Source organism: Candoia aspera, chromosome 2 (assembly GCF_035149785.1).
Source record: "Candoia aspera isolate rCanAsp1 chromosome 2, rCanAsp1.hap2, whole genome shotgun sequence".
NCBI classification, from domain to species: Eukaryota; Metazoa; Chordata; class Lepidosauria; order Squamata; family Boidae; genus Candoia; species Candoia aspera.
In genome coordinates this window covers 53312571-53326819 of record NC_086154.1, presented here as the reverse complement: position 1 = coordinate 53326819, position 14249 = coordinate 53312571, and the positions used below count along the sequence as shown (strand labels likewise).

The 14249-nt window shown below is 38.1% G+C and overlaps 1 protein-coding gene across 2 annotated transcripts in view; it reads right to left on the bottom strand.

Moving 5' to 3' along the window:
- Positions 1 to 7308: 7308 nt before the first annotated feature.
- RAF1 (Raf-1 proto-oncogene, serine/threonine kinase) overlaps positions 7309 to 14249 on the bottom strand; it is a 57891-nt gene continuing 50950 nt past the window's right edge. For both annotated transcript variants that reach the window (XM_063291831.1, XM_063291832.1), the window contains 4 exons: positions 13451 to 13569; positions 10796 to 10927; positions 8844 to 8978; positions 7309 to 8451 (listed from right to left, as the gene is read on the bottom strand). In XM_063291831.1, the coding sequence (XP_063147901.1) occupies positions 8311 to 8451; positions 8844 to 8978; positions 10796 to 10927; positions 13451 to 13569 (527 nt within the window). In that variant the 3' untranslated portion in view covers positions 7309 to 8310. The remainder of the gene's footprint in view (positions 8452 to 8843; positions 8979 to 10795; positions 10928 to 13450; positions 13570 to 14249) is intronic.

Sequence of the window (14249 nt, the reverse complement as noted above, 5' to 3'; positions counted from 1 at the left end):
TGCATGTACTCATTTGCATACAGAGAACTCTCTGGGTTTTCAGTCTGCTCTTGTATGGAAAGTGCAGTCCCCAACAGAACGGAATGAGCCACTTGCTAACTGTACCGCCCTGCTTGATCTTAACTGAATTTTAATAGCCCTTAAGAAACATTGTCTGTATTCCTGGTAACTGCAGGAAACACACTTTTCTTGGCAGCATTACAGAAGTGATTTGCTATTGCTTTCTGGAATCCTTTTCCCCCCCTCACTTTAACATACAGCCCTAAAATTCCCAGGTAGTCCCCCATCAAAATATTAATCATGGTCAACCCTGCTTAAATTCTGAGATCAGCTAAAATCAGCTACCACCTGCTGAGACAACTATTAGCCTTTTAGGCCATTACTGTCTATTACTGGCAACATCTAATGGAAGACCTCACCATGTTGTAAAGTACCATCACAGGTGCTGCTGACATCATATTCTAAATCCTCACAAATGGAATTGTGTAGATATTGGGAAAGCACGCGGGAAATAGATGAATCCTGCAGGTCTCTGCACGGTATAACTACCACGAATAGGTCTAGTATCTCTGTCTAGCCTGCTTGTCTAACACAGGAGCAGGCAGCCCATTCTACCAGGAGCGTGTTTGGAGTGTTGGGGGTATGTTGTGGGTTCATTCGCTCAGACAATGGCTGTGTGTTTATATTTACAAGAATCTTTAAATGTCCAAAGGGGTGGTGAATATCAAGGGGGATGTCTGTGGACACCATGTGGTCAGCACCTGCTCTAGACGACCTTTTAAAAATGCATTTAATTCAGACGGGGTTTGGAGCTGATGGTATCAGAGGGGAAAACAAGCATGGCCATAGTCCCATTATTCTTCAACAGCATAGTTCCGAAATAACTTACCATTTTCTGTACCTGAACCAGATATTCAGTCTCATACAAAAGTCCTCGGTGGTACCTTTGATAATTAGCCACATACTAAAACTCATTATCCAGAAACCAGCTACTGGTAAAGGCCTCGAAGTTGTAGACAAATATCCAAGCAGTCTCAATAATTAACTTGCTTCTTTGCCAGTGGATATTAGTGTCATTTTTTTTTGCCCCATCCTAAGCATGACACTTATTCGAAGACTATATCTGCTATTGCTGTAATTTATTGAGATAATTTATTAAATATTGTTGCAAGTTTGTGGTCCTTCAAATGCTGCTGAACATATGCAGCTTCCTTACCACTGATTTAGAACTTCAAATGTTACTAAGAATTGCAAATGTACGCAAAAAATACAGCCCAGGAGTGAGATGTGATTTGCCAGCAATCCTTTTGCAGAATAAGCAGAGCCAATGTTTTCATCCTTCGTTTTGTTTTGTTTCAGCAAGATTAAGGAGTAAGCGGCGTGCTTTAAACCTTGTGGGGACTTAAGGCATCTGTTTCAGCCTTTGAAATCACCCAAACCTAGGAAAACTAGGTCCTAGTCATGGCTATATATCATCTAAAACCTGAGCCAAAGATTGTTATATATTCCAGTATATCACTGGTTTCTTCAGGATATCTGCAAGATAAGAAACTTGATTATGGCTGTCCAAAGTTACACTGCTTTTCAAGAACTCCCAACATCCACAGTTGATCAGAAGAAATAAACTAAGTTGTTAGTATGAAAAATGTACATTGTCCTGTGTACGCACTGACTGACAATCACTTTAAAGGTAATTTTTCTTTATTGACAAATGAGGCAAAATGCAGGACCATGCTGCAAATTTAAATTCAATTCCTTTGAAGAACAAATTGCTCTTCCACTTATCCTAACACTGGAAAATAGTCTACATTGTTGCTCTTTTGACTGACGTGTCTTTGACTTCTACTTGAGAGCTTAAGCAGGCAATAATTTTAGCTTAAACTTGAGCCAGTAAGATTTCAGGGATGATAAAACCAGCTTCTCTCAGTCTCCTGCTAACTCTTCACGTTCTTAAATTACATCTCCAGCTTTCCAACTTCAACTGATAGCATGACAACTACCCTATACATCCAGTTGTGGAAATGAAAATTTTTAGTTTTTGACTTCTATATGGCTATAACCCTACATTAATATTTTGTAACCAGACACATACTTAAAGCAAAGAACATATCAGTTCTCCCAACAGCTTTTCTCTCTACTTTATAGGCTATTTTTAGATCTAATATATCTTCGTATAGGATTACTGTCAGATTTATTTTAAAAATTATGGAAAATATCAAGGCCAATGCATGTCAATCCCATGATTTTTCAAGTTGGTAGTGTTCCAGCTGTTCAGAGCTCAAAATCTTACAGTAAATTGCTAAGAGACTCTAGTAGTGAAATAAAATCTGATGGGAGTTCTAGCCATAGGAAACTAAGGGAACATAACTCTGCTGACATTCACTGAAAAAATTGTTCAGATTAAATCTCTTATCAAAAAAGCCCTTCTCAACAGAGAATATGCAGAGGCCTTCATTTATTGCTTCTCAAACAGTTTGTTCTCTGGACTCCTTTACAGTCTTAAAAATGATTGAGGACCCCAAAGAGCTTTGGTTTATATGGTTATATCTGTCACTATGTACTGTATTAGAAATTAAAACTGAGAAATGTTAAAAGTATTATTTGACTCCATGGGCCCTTTGAAAGGGTCTCAGGGACCCCCAGGGACTCTCAGATCACACTTTGAGAACCTCCGACTCTACATCATTCAATAGATTACAGGATATAAAGTGCACTCATCTTTTAAACATTTCTTTCAAACAGCACATTTCCCCTATGAAATCTTAATGTTTTAAGTTGTGTATGTTTTTTGAATAATCTCAGCCAATTTTTATGTAAGTATTGATATGCCTCTTGGCACTAATCTAACAAAAGCAAAGAACCACACTGTTCTTTGCTAATGTTTACTTGCATATAAGTGTGCTGCTGGCTACAAAAACAAAGATTGTTGGTGCTTCTGAACTGAATAATATAACATGGCAACAAGAAGACAAGAGCTTGCTTGGAATGCCCACATGCATTGAAGCCTGGCAAACCAACCCAAGTGAACAGAACTTTGCATTTTTAAATGCACTAAAGCTCAACATTAACAGGTCATGAGAACATGCACAAAATGTAAAGTGTACATCAGAGTTCAGCTAACCACCCAACAAAGCTAACACAGTAATCTTTACATTTACACAATCTCAGCAGTTTATGAGTTGTGGGCATAGTAGTGCACATAAACATCTTTGCATTCTCTGCCTGCAAAATAAAACACACCATAACATAACAGACCTGAAACCCCTGATCTTTAATTCTAATCTCTTTGCATCAATAAAAAAAAACAGTAACTTACCAGGCTAGCTTCTTTCTGGCCATTGCTAAATGATCACTTCTCAATATTCAGGAGTATGCATCAGTCCATTCTATTTGAAACAGTAGCAGCAAGGATTGAGTAATCCGTACTACAAACCTGGCCAGATTTTTGTCTTTTTTCAGTTGCTAAAAACTGAATTGGACTATACCTAAACTTTAGCTTATGAGTTGCATTTTTAAAGACATAAACCGAGGAGTCCATCAAATGTCACTCCTCTGTTCTCTCCTTCCTCTGCACTCCCCAAGTTGACTTCAGAGATTCCTCAACTATCTAGACTGGACCTGGGGGGAAGTGAGGAGCTGCAGGAGCAAAGTGGGAACCCATTCTGCCAGCAATTTTTGTTCCATTGGGGGACAGTCAGCACAGAATGCACCTACATGAAATTTAAAGGTTAAATTGATCCTTTATTTATAATAACATTTCTGCTGGCTAAGACTGCACTGTGGCCCTTGGCAGTTTTAGCCTCAGTTTGTAAAGAGTTCTGAATTGTTAGTTTCAAACTCATTGTCATGCTATTGGTTTGAATTCAGTTACTAGTATTATAATGTGAATAAGATAAAGGAGTATCACCTTTTCCTTGTACACATACTTAAAGTGCATGTGCACTTCATTGTTTCATCTTGACACTTTTCTCACTGGAGCTCTTCCTGATGTTTGCAAAGCTGTACATCTTCTAGTGAAAGCTTTGAAATGTATGATTTAAAAATTCTGCAGCTTTTACTATATAATCCACTTGATAAAATTATTTTCATAGTTGGCTAATGAATAAAGAAACAAACTTGTGAAACTACCTCCATTTCATAGCTACATGAAGTTGTAACCTGAGATAGAAGCATAAATACACTGATGGTTGGGAGAACACTTGGCCCCAACCTGGCAGGCCTTTAAGAAGGCAGTTAAAACCTGGCTCCTTTGCCGGGCACTCAGATCAGGATCAGCAATGTTCCCGTTTGGAAGAGTGCAACAAGTTAGTTCTGAACACCATTTGTTTTATTTTTAATGGCATGTGATGTTTTTCTTCTTCTCTATTTCTTGTTTAATGATTTTATACACTACCCAGAGTCACGTCGAGTTGGGTGGCCATATAAATGTTTTAAATAAATATGCACAGTACAAGTAGAGATAATTGCATTATGAGTAGTTGTTAAATAAATAAAGCTATTTATTAGCTGTGAAGTAGGTATCCTTGTATAATTAACCAATATATTGAAATAAGAATGTTTGTATTCTTGTTGCAATAAAGTTGAACCTCTGGATTAGGAGCCGTTATTTTGCATGAAACGGCTTTATAGTCCCAAAGGATTGTCATAACACTGCGGGCAAATCAGCTGCAAGAATATTACATAATAGTGCAAGGAAATATACTTAGGGCAATTAATCTGGACAATGTAATTTTTGTGAACAGACTAAATAGATTAGTACAGGTTTCCCTTCCTTTATGTGAATTCACTATGTGAATTTGCTATAATGCGATTCCTCATTTTTGTCCAAGAATTTGCTTTATGTGAAAAAAAATATTATTAAACAATTTGTGTCGGGATAGTCAGTTGGTACCAAAGGACTAGAAACATGACTTCTTCCCACCAAAACCTCTTAAACGTTTTCCCACCAAAACCCTCTCTTCTTTCACTCACATATTTACTGTCACGTTGAAAGGTTGTTCTAATTGTGCATCCTGCCTCCCACCTACTTCTACACCCACAACAGCTACTACTGTTGTTATTAAAACAGCCATCAACGTCTTGTCTATCCCCCTTATCTCAAATAAAAAGGATCTCTCTAATACTAGAAACAAAGTTGGACATATTCATTGCGCTGAAGCTAGGATCCTAAAACAAGTTTTTAACCTGGGCAAATCTACTATGTCCAACATAACAAATACTGCTAATAAAATTCGTAGTGCTGTGATGCATTCTATTTTGTCTGTCATGATAACCACACACACTAGAAAGCCAGCTGTACAAGAGATGGAGCATAAAATGAGGGAAGCCTCTATTTCTTAAACGATGTTCCACAGAATACCAGTGTTCTCCAAGCAACTTGAAGGTAATGCACAAACTGTTCCAGTGAACTGAAAAAAAAGAAAAACTTCGGCTGAAAATTACAGGAGGATATTAACTTTTAAGTAAAAAGGCATTTATGATTCTACATTCTTTTGCTATGTATCTTTTTAAAAGTGGATTATCAAACACTACAACCAAGACCAAACATCAAAACGGACTACAATTTCTTTCACAAATCTCACTCCAGACATTAGTGAAATATGCCTTCATATGCAACCTCATATATCCCATGAAGACTTATAACTGATATGTTAAATGTAAGAGAAAATAAAGTATCATTAAAACATGTATTGTTTCAATATTTTCCTTTCCTTTTAAAGAAGAAATAGGTGTTCCGACAGACAGATGTTATGTGACCTTGAAAAGTTTAAGAAACTCTGAGATAAAGAACAGAAAAAAAGATATGGATTCCATGCAAGGTCTTAATTATAGTAACAGCACTTCTTAGCCATAATCGAGGGTTATATGTGACTTACTGGATATAAAAAAAATCCATATTAATGTGAACCTCAGTGCTTTAACAGCAATTTTGCTTAACGATTTCTACAATTTATACAAAGTTAGCAGATTTGAAATAAAGAAAAGCTAAATAGGAACATTGATGTTACAGTAAGCCTTGTGTGGTGCAGAGTGGTAGGGGGCAGTATTGCAACTGAAACTCCCCCTACGACCCGAGTTCGATCCCAGCGGAAACTGGATTCTTGGGCAGCCGGCTCAGGTCGACTCTGCCTTCCATCCTTCCGAGGTCGGTAAAATGAGTACCCAGCTTGCTGGGGAAGGTAGCGACTGGGGAAGGCAATAGCAAGCCACCCCGCTATAGACTGCCAAAAAAAAGTTGCGAAAGCAGCATCCCCCCAAAAAGTCAGACATGACTCGGTGCTTGCACAGGGGACCTTTCACCTTCACCTTTCACCAAGAAATCTGGAACAGTTTAGCACTTTTACCCAGCAAGAAAGAACAAGTATCTCACATCTATGAAATGCAACTACAACATTCCAAAAGTAACTGATCAGTCCTATGCATATCCACTTAAAAGTAATCCACAATGAATTCAAGGGGATATAATTGTACGAAAACGTGTAGTGCATTCTTCCTCAACCTCAGCATCCTGGAGACGTGTGGGTTTTAACTCCTAGAATTCTCAGCAATGGCTGGAACTTCTGAGAGTTGAAGTCCATACATCTGGAGAATATCCACACTGGAAAACAATGAACTGGCAAGCTGCATAAAATTTAATCTGTGTGAGATAAATTATTTGGAAATGTACAGCACAGTTCAAAGGCCATTAATATAAAGTGCATAGAGTATTAACATATATATTGGATGACTCAACGTTCTGTTTCAGTAATCCAACAATTCAACCATCTCAAAAAAAGGAAAAGAAAAGAAATTGGAAGTATAATGTGCAACTTTCAGAGCATGTAATGGGTAGGTCCAGTTATATCCGGCTATCAGAAGAAAGGCACTTTCTTCTTATATAATCAGAATCCAGTACTAGCTTCCAGCTGGAGGAAGAGGACAGTGTTGTTGGCCAAACAATCCTCCCTGCGGCCTCCATTGCAATCACACATGCAGCTTCTTAGGAGGCTTGGAAGACTGCAGAGGAATCACACACACCCCTCCTTCCCACCATCACAGACTTCTGTCGAGTGCAAGTCTGAGCCCAGCAAAACATGTCAGGTATTTGTGGGACAATACACAGTGAAAAGCTCTAAATACAGTGTTTTTTAAAAATAGCACTTTAGAAAGGAATTGCCTCAGTGTTTTTTTATTCCCGTCCTTTAAAAGTACCTGATAAAAGTAGAATTTATGGGTAAGAATTATGGATACTTAAAACACATACATGCACGTAGTTGGAGTCAAACCTGCCATGTTTGAAACAGCTAAAAAAACAAATTAATGACAAACTTAAATTTAATTTATTTATTAAAATAAGATAATCAGAAGAACCTGGGTTTACAATAAATGTTTTTCTCTCAGGAACAATAAAAACAAATTAAAACCCAAATCAGCAAGGGAAAATCCTGTATATGCCAAATTTCCTTATAGTGCATCTCAGAAAAAAAGTTTTTTCAAACAGTCTAAAGGCTGCTTGTTTTGCAGAAATATATTGACATTACTTATTTAGTTTTTCTTCTCCTCCCACAAAACTATCATTTCTCACTGGACACTCCAGGTGATGCAAGAAACAAGTCCGAAGTACCCAATAATTTTCTTATGTTACCTTATGAAGATTGTAGCAAGCTTGTGCCAGCCTCTGACGAGTAGTACTAGTTAGAATATACATCTCATCTTAAAATGATTTTTTTTCTCCTATGTGCAAAATTACTTGTAGTGATGAAACTTTAACCACCAATATTAAGTGATTATGACAAATACTCAGTAGGGGACACTTCCATCAACTTGCATTTCCCTCTTCCCTTAAGTCATCTTTACAAATTGGTGTTTTAGTTATGATATCTCCAAGCCAGAATGTTCTTAAGGTATAAGAAAAGCAGCACCATCTGCGTTGCCTTTTCTCAAATGCTGTTGCTATACAAAAATAACAGTTTGTTCAGCAGAATGCAAGAGTTGAAACCAGGAAGTAATACTCTTTTTGTTCCTCTGTCCTTTTCATGTTTTTGCATATGGGGAAAAAATAAGGCTCAAGTGCATCTATAAAAAATAGCAATAGAACTTCTTGTATATAGTCCGTGCACTATTTCCATATGATAAACTGTAGAAAAAGGCAACATGGAGTTTTGTCCCTGTAGGCTTAAAACAGTAGAAATTCATAGCAGCTCACTCTTAAAATTGGCATCCAGGTGAATCCCACGCTGGCTATTCGATTCTGTAGATTGGAGCTTTCAAAACACAACTGCTATAAATAACTGTTACTGGGGAGAACTGTGAACACTGCACATGGATCTCCTAAAACACAGGTAACTTTGTTGAAGTCAGAGTGCATGAATTTATGTCCTGGGTATGAGTTGCACGATGCAGAGAAGGTTCTGAAGCACTTCGGTTAATTTTAGGTAAAGAATGTTGCAGCAGTTCAATGGAAGACAGTATCTGGAAGAGGACAGGGAAAGAAAGAGAAGAATGTTTTTATTTTCAGAAATTCCACATCCATATAGACTAAATTTTGAATATTATATTCAGAATATAAACATTATAAATATTAATGTAATAGACATACGAAAGAAGAAAACATGAGTAGATATAAGCTTAGTTTCAGTTGATAAAAGGCGATACTTTATAAGTTGGCAATTTCTTGTACTTTAAAAATCAAAACATTATTGATCATCATTCATTAGAATATAACATGGCCCTCTTCCAAATCAAAGAGTTCAATGATAGAGCAGAATTTTTATTTTTTGATTTGCAATTCACAGAACATGTACCCCACTCAGTTTTTTTTTCTTATCCTGTTTTATTCAAATGTATCAAAGAACTATACTCACCTGTGGAAAAAGAGGTCTGTCTTCTCTCACTTTTTTCACACAATCTGCTACAAGCCTCTTCATAGCTTTTGGACAGTTTTTGTATAGTTTACTGAGATCAGGTGATGCACAGCCATGACCAACCATGAAAATGATCTATGAATCACAAATAAATATATTTTTGTAAACAGAGTGTGTCAACTTCATAATAAACTATTCCATCATTCTCATAAAAAAATGAAGAGCAAATAAGCAGCTGCTCAGCTCTGGCTCAGAGATTACAGTACCCTTTCGTACACAAAGATGTCCGTCCAACCCTCTGCATTTTCCAGTAGGGCTTGGAAAGGCACTTGGATTGCCATTATTAGTGCACTAAATTAAGTTCCACCTAAGCACTGCCAGGTTCAGAAAAGAAAAATGCATTCATTGAAACAGCCTGACTATAGCAGGACACTGCCCGGAAACCCAATTCTTTCAGATGTGTTATGGCACAAAAAAGTGGATGAAAGTTGATAGAAACATGAACTATCACTATTACCACCTTGAGCAAAAGTGAAAAACATTCTAAACTATTCAGGGCAAGGAGAAAACAATACAGAAGGATGTTCTAATACAGAGCTAGCCTATATTGCACCAATTCAACTCTGCTAGTACAGAATAGAGGTAAAACCTTCCTGAAAGATAGAACTTGCTGAAACATTCACTTTCTCCTTAGAGTGCAAAAGCTAACCAAGGAGTAGGAAATCCCTATCAAGACAAGTGTAAGAATTACGGTACTCAACAAATTCAAAGATTAGGAGTTTCAAGTCTTGACTAGCCTTTCAAGTCCTTCTCACGGGAGATAGATTCCTCTGCTCAGCCACAAAGAAGCTGTGCTTCCTAACACTTCCCCATAGGACAGATATTCTAGACTCAGCTGATGGTTGGCAGAGGGACTTAGTGTCAAGGCATGAGGCATCTCCACACAAAAATTGCCTTTCATCCCTGAAGGACAAAAGCAGGAACGTATCAACTTTACTCCTGTGTAGCAGCAACATTTTCAGTCTATTTATTAATCAGTAGCCAAGAACAGGCCTTCGTATCCTCCATTTGGTGCCCCAAGAAGATCTGTTGGTTTGGTTGTCAAATTTACCCAGAGTTTTTCTCCCCTGGAATGAGTAGGAATGCTTCCAGGAAAATCCCTATCTCTGCAGCTTCCATCTGGGAAGAAGACTACTCATTTATTACGCTCACTAGAGGAAAGTGTTGTATTTGCCAAGGCAAGTGAAAATGTTGAAGCCTAGCAAACTCTGATCACTCTCTTTAGATACTGGATTAGTTAGATTTTTTAAAACTTTAATTCCATCATATCTCACTGCTCTGAAGTAGTTTCAGGCCCTTCTCCCATCTCTGGGTAAAGTAGAATGCAAACAAAAAAAAGAAGAGTCCACAAGCACTTTGGTATCCTGCTTCCAGTCTCTCATTAACAAGAGCAATTACTAAAGCAATTCTGGAAGGCAAAAGAAAATTAAAGGGATTTCTTAGAACATACAGTGTGAAAACACCAATGGACACAGTTAGTTCAGGGCAGGGGAACTCTAACTCTGCTTTGGTAATAATCTGATGCAATCGTGTCCTGGGCTCACACAGAAAGAGTGTAGGACAAAGGTGATGGCATTACACTGACCTAACTGTAAATAGAAAGCATTGCAAAATTATTGAGAAGGCATGCACTATCATATCAGATAGATACAACCCAAATACAACTCCTAACTAACTAAATAACTGTCTATCTATCTAGTAAACGATATATACCACCTAGAGTCCCCCATTGGGGGAGGTAGGCGGTAATATAAATTTAATAAATAAATAAATCTATCTATTTATCTATCTATTGCTTTGCTCTGTTACTTTTCATGGAAAATTTACATGATTTGAAAACAAAACTTAATCCAAAAATATAAAGCATTCCATCAAAAATAATAATTTCTCACCTGATCTCTGTTGTTAATATGTGAATAGGGTAACTCTCCTGTCATCAGTTCATATAGTACTATTCCGTAAGAATAGACATCTGATTGAAAGCTGAATGGGTTGCTATCTTGCATTCGAATTACTTCTGGTGCCTTTATAAAACATAAAATGATTTTATAAAAAAATTGTACCAACCCCACCCCAAAAACCATACCTGACAACCATAACTTCACAATTTAGAACAGTGTTAAATGTTAAAAATAACTTTCAAATGCATTTAAATTGGGTCTAAGACCATACATACATGCCCACCCACTATTCCCTTTCAAAGGTAAGCAATATTATGCACAGCGTAGAAAAGGAATGAGAAGCAAAAGGTCAAATAAATTAAAGGTATTAGGTAAGAAAAAGATCATGGAGCATAACTTAAACTGGTCTACACCAAAACCATTCACCTTATATATTTTTTTTCTTTATGATATCTGTCAGTGAACAGAAGGTTGAGCAGCAAATTAAATTAAGACTATGGACCTCTACACAGGCTTTTCAAAGGGACTATCCAGTGTTGCTCAAAAATGATGCCTGCAGCATTGGATGAATACATAAGGCTGGAACCAGATCTCTCCCCAGCAACACTCTTATGCATGGGTGTAATGGCAGGTTGAACAAGACACTATAGATAGCTATAGTGAAAGGTGCCTCACATTGTGAAGGCAGGGGTGGGAGGTGTCAATTTGTGCATAAGTGCAAGCTATATTGTATATACAGTCAGGATCAGAAATATTGGAACAAGGATAACTGTTTTGGCATTTGGCCTCTGTACACCACCACACCGAAGTTGAAAGGAAACACACCCAGATGGGAGTGAAGTCAGGACTTTCAGCTGTCATTCATGGGGTTTGACAAAAGTGGGGCACTAACCATTCAGGAAGTACAGCCAGTGGCATACACACACACCCATCATTGGTGGCTCATAAGTAATGGAATGAATGGCTGACAAGCAGCTGCATGGCCAGGTGTGGCCTGTTTCCTGGGTACCCCATGACCAACCAAGTAGATAAAAGGCCTGGAGGTGGTTCTGAGTGTTACATTTGCATTTGGTACCTGTTCACTGGAACTCTCAACATGAGGTCCAAAGAGGTGTCCATGCCAGTGAAGAAGGCCATCATTAGGCTCAGAAAACAAAATAAACCCATCAAAGAGATAGCAAAAACATTGGGAGTGGTCAGTACAACAGTTTGGAACATCCTGAAAAAGAAGGAATTAACTGGCAAGCTCAGCAACAGGAGAAGGCCTGGAAGACCACAGAAGACAACTAAAGTGGATGACCACAGAATTCTGCTCATAGTGAAGAGGAACCCTTTTACAACATCTAGCCAGGTCAAGAACGCTCTTGAGGAGGTGGGCATGTCATTGTCAACATCTACAGTCAAGAGACAGCTTCATGAATGTAAATAACAAGGTGCAAACCTTGGTAACGCTCAAGAACAGAAAGGCCAGATTAGACTTTGCCAGAAAAAGCCTACCCAGTTCTGGAATAAGATTCTTTGGACTGATGAAACCAAGATTAACTTGCACCAGAATGATGGGAAGAGAAAAGTATGGAGAAGGAAAGGAACAGCTCATGATCCAAAGCATACCACTTCATCTGTCAAACATGGTGGAGGCAGGGTTATGGCATGGGCATGTATGGCTGCCAATGGAACCGGGTCACTGGTGTTTCTTGATGACCTGACTGCTGATAAAAGCAGCAGGATGAATTCTGAAGTGTATAGGGCTATACTTTCTGCTCAGATTCAGCCAAATGCTGCCAAACTGATAGGACACCGCTTCATATTGCAGATGGATGACCCAAAACATACAGCAAAAGCTACCCAAGAGTTTCTCAAGGCAAACAAGTGGGATGTTCTTCAATGGCCAAGTCAGTCAACCCAATAGAGTGTGCTTTTCACTTACTGAAGAGAAGACTGAAGGCAGAAAGACCCACAAACAAGCAGCAGCTGAAGACAGCTGCAGTAAAGGCCTGACAAAGCATCTCAAGGGAGGAAACTCAGCATTTGGTCATGTCCATGGGTTCCAGACTTCAGGCAGTCATTGACTGCAAAGCATTTTCATCCAGGTATTAAAGGTGATCCTTATGTTTGTAATGATGTTGGTTTGTTCCATTACTTATGAGCCACCAATGATGGGTGTGTGTGTATGCCACTGGCTGTACTTCCTGAATGGTTAGTGCCCCACTTTTGTCAAACCCCTTGAATTACAGCTGAAAGTCCTGACTTCGCTCCCATCTGGGTGTGTTTCTTTTCAGCTTCAGTGTGGTGGTGTACAGAGGCCAAATGCCAAAACAGTTATCCTTGTTCCAATACTTCTGGTCCTGACTGTAGTTTGGAACTGTATCTAAACCAGGCCATTGAAGCAAAATTATTACTTTGTTTTAGAAGCTCTGTATCCTATAAACATATTATTAACACTGCAGCGTCAGAAAACACAGCACGGTTCTTTCATAACAAGGAAAGCAGCTGTAATGGAATAGAAAACACTGTATCTTGGGGCCTGAAGGTTAAGGTAAGAATTTTTTTTCAAATTTGTTGTACACAAATTCTTATTAATGTTAGATCAATGCTGTATAATTTAATCAATAAATTATTTTCCCCTTTATCCTTAATACACCTTACCATCCAGAGAACAGATCCTGTAGGCTGTTCTACCTGTTGAGAACCACTCCATCTGGATTTGACTGTTGCCAAACCAAAGTCTCCTATCTTCACTGTTCGATCTTCATGAAGAAATATATCTTGCACAATTGTTAAGGAACATATGTGGACCGTAATTTGAATTACCACTGTCCTGCTTGCAAATAGGTCAGCCAATGTTTTTAGTCTGTCCAAACTATTAATTATAACATTTACAGAAATTAATATATTTGTAAATTACATAATATTAATTGAAGGAGCCACCTATAGGAAGGATTTTTATGCTTCTTTATCAGCCTTCCAGAGAGATATTTTTGCTCATGTTTTGCCAGATGAAAATATCGTTTGCCCCCCTTCCCACCTACAAAACCCAGGGCCACATCACCAAGTAGGCCAGCAACACTTTTCCCCTTATTACTGTCATTTTGATTTGGGAGAAAGACTGAGGAATAAATCGTTTAATATTTATGTGGCTGTTTTACATAGATGGGACCGGCACTCACTATTCTAAACTGATTTATCATAGGGTTTACCAATGTTATGTAACAAGTTTTATTGACCACTTATATTATTTTGGCTTCTGGACTATTTAAACCATTTTAGCAAAGAAGTACTGTTTTAAGGGCATTGTATTTCCAAAAAATACTGCAAAAAACGTTGTCCATAAGCAGGAAGACTAACAATTAGATATGAACACCTTCCAGTTAGGGACTATATGCAGCGCTGCCTATTATTCTGTGTGAGTTTTGAGCAATAGCTCAGCTACAATAGCAATTTTCAG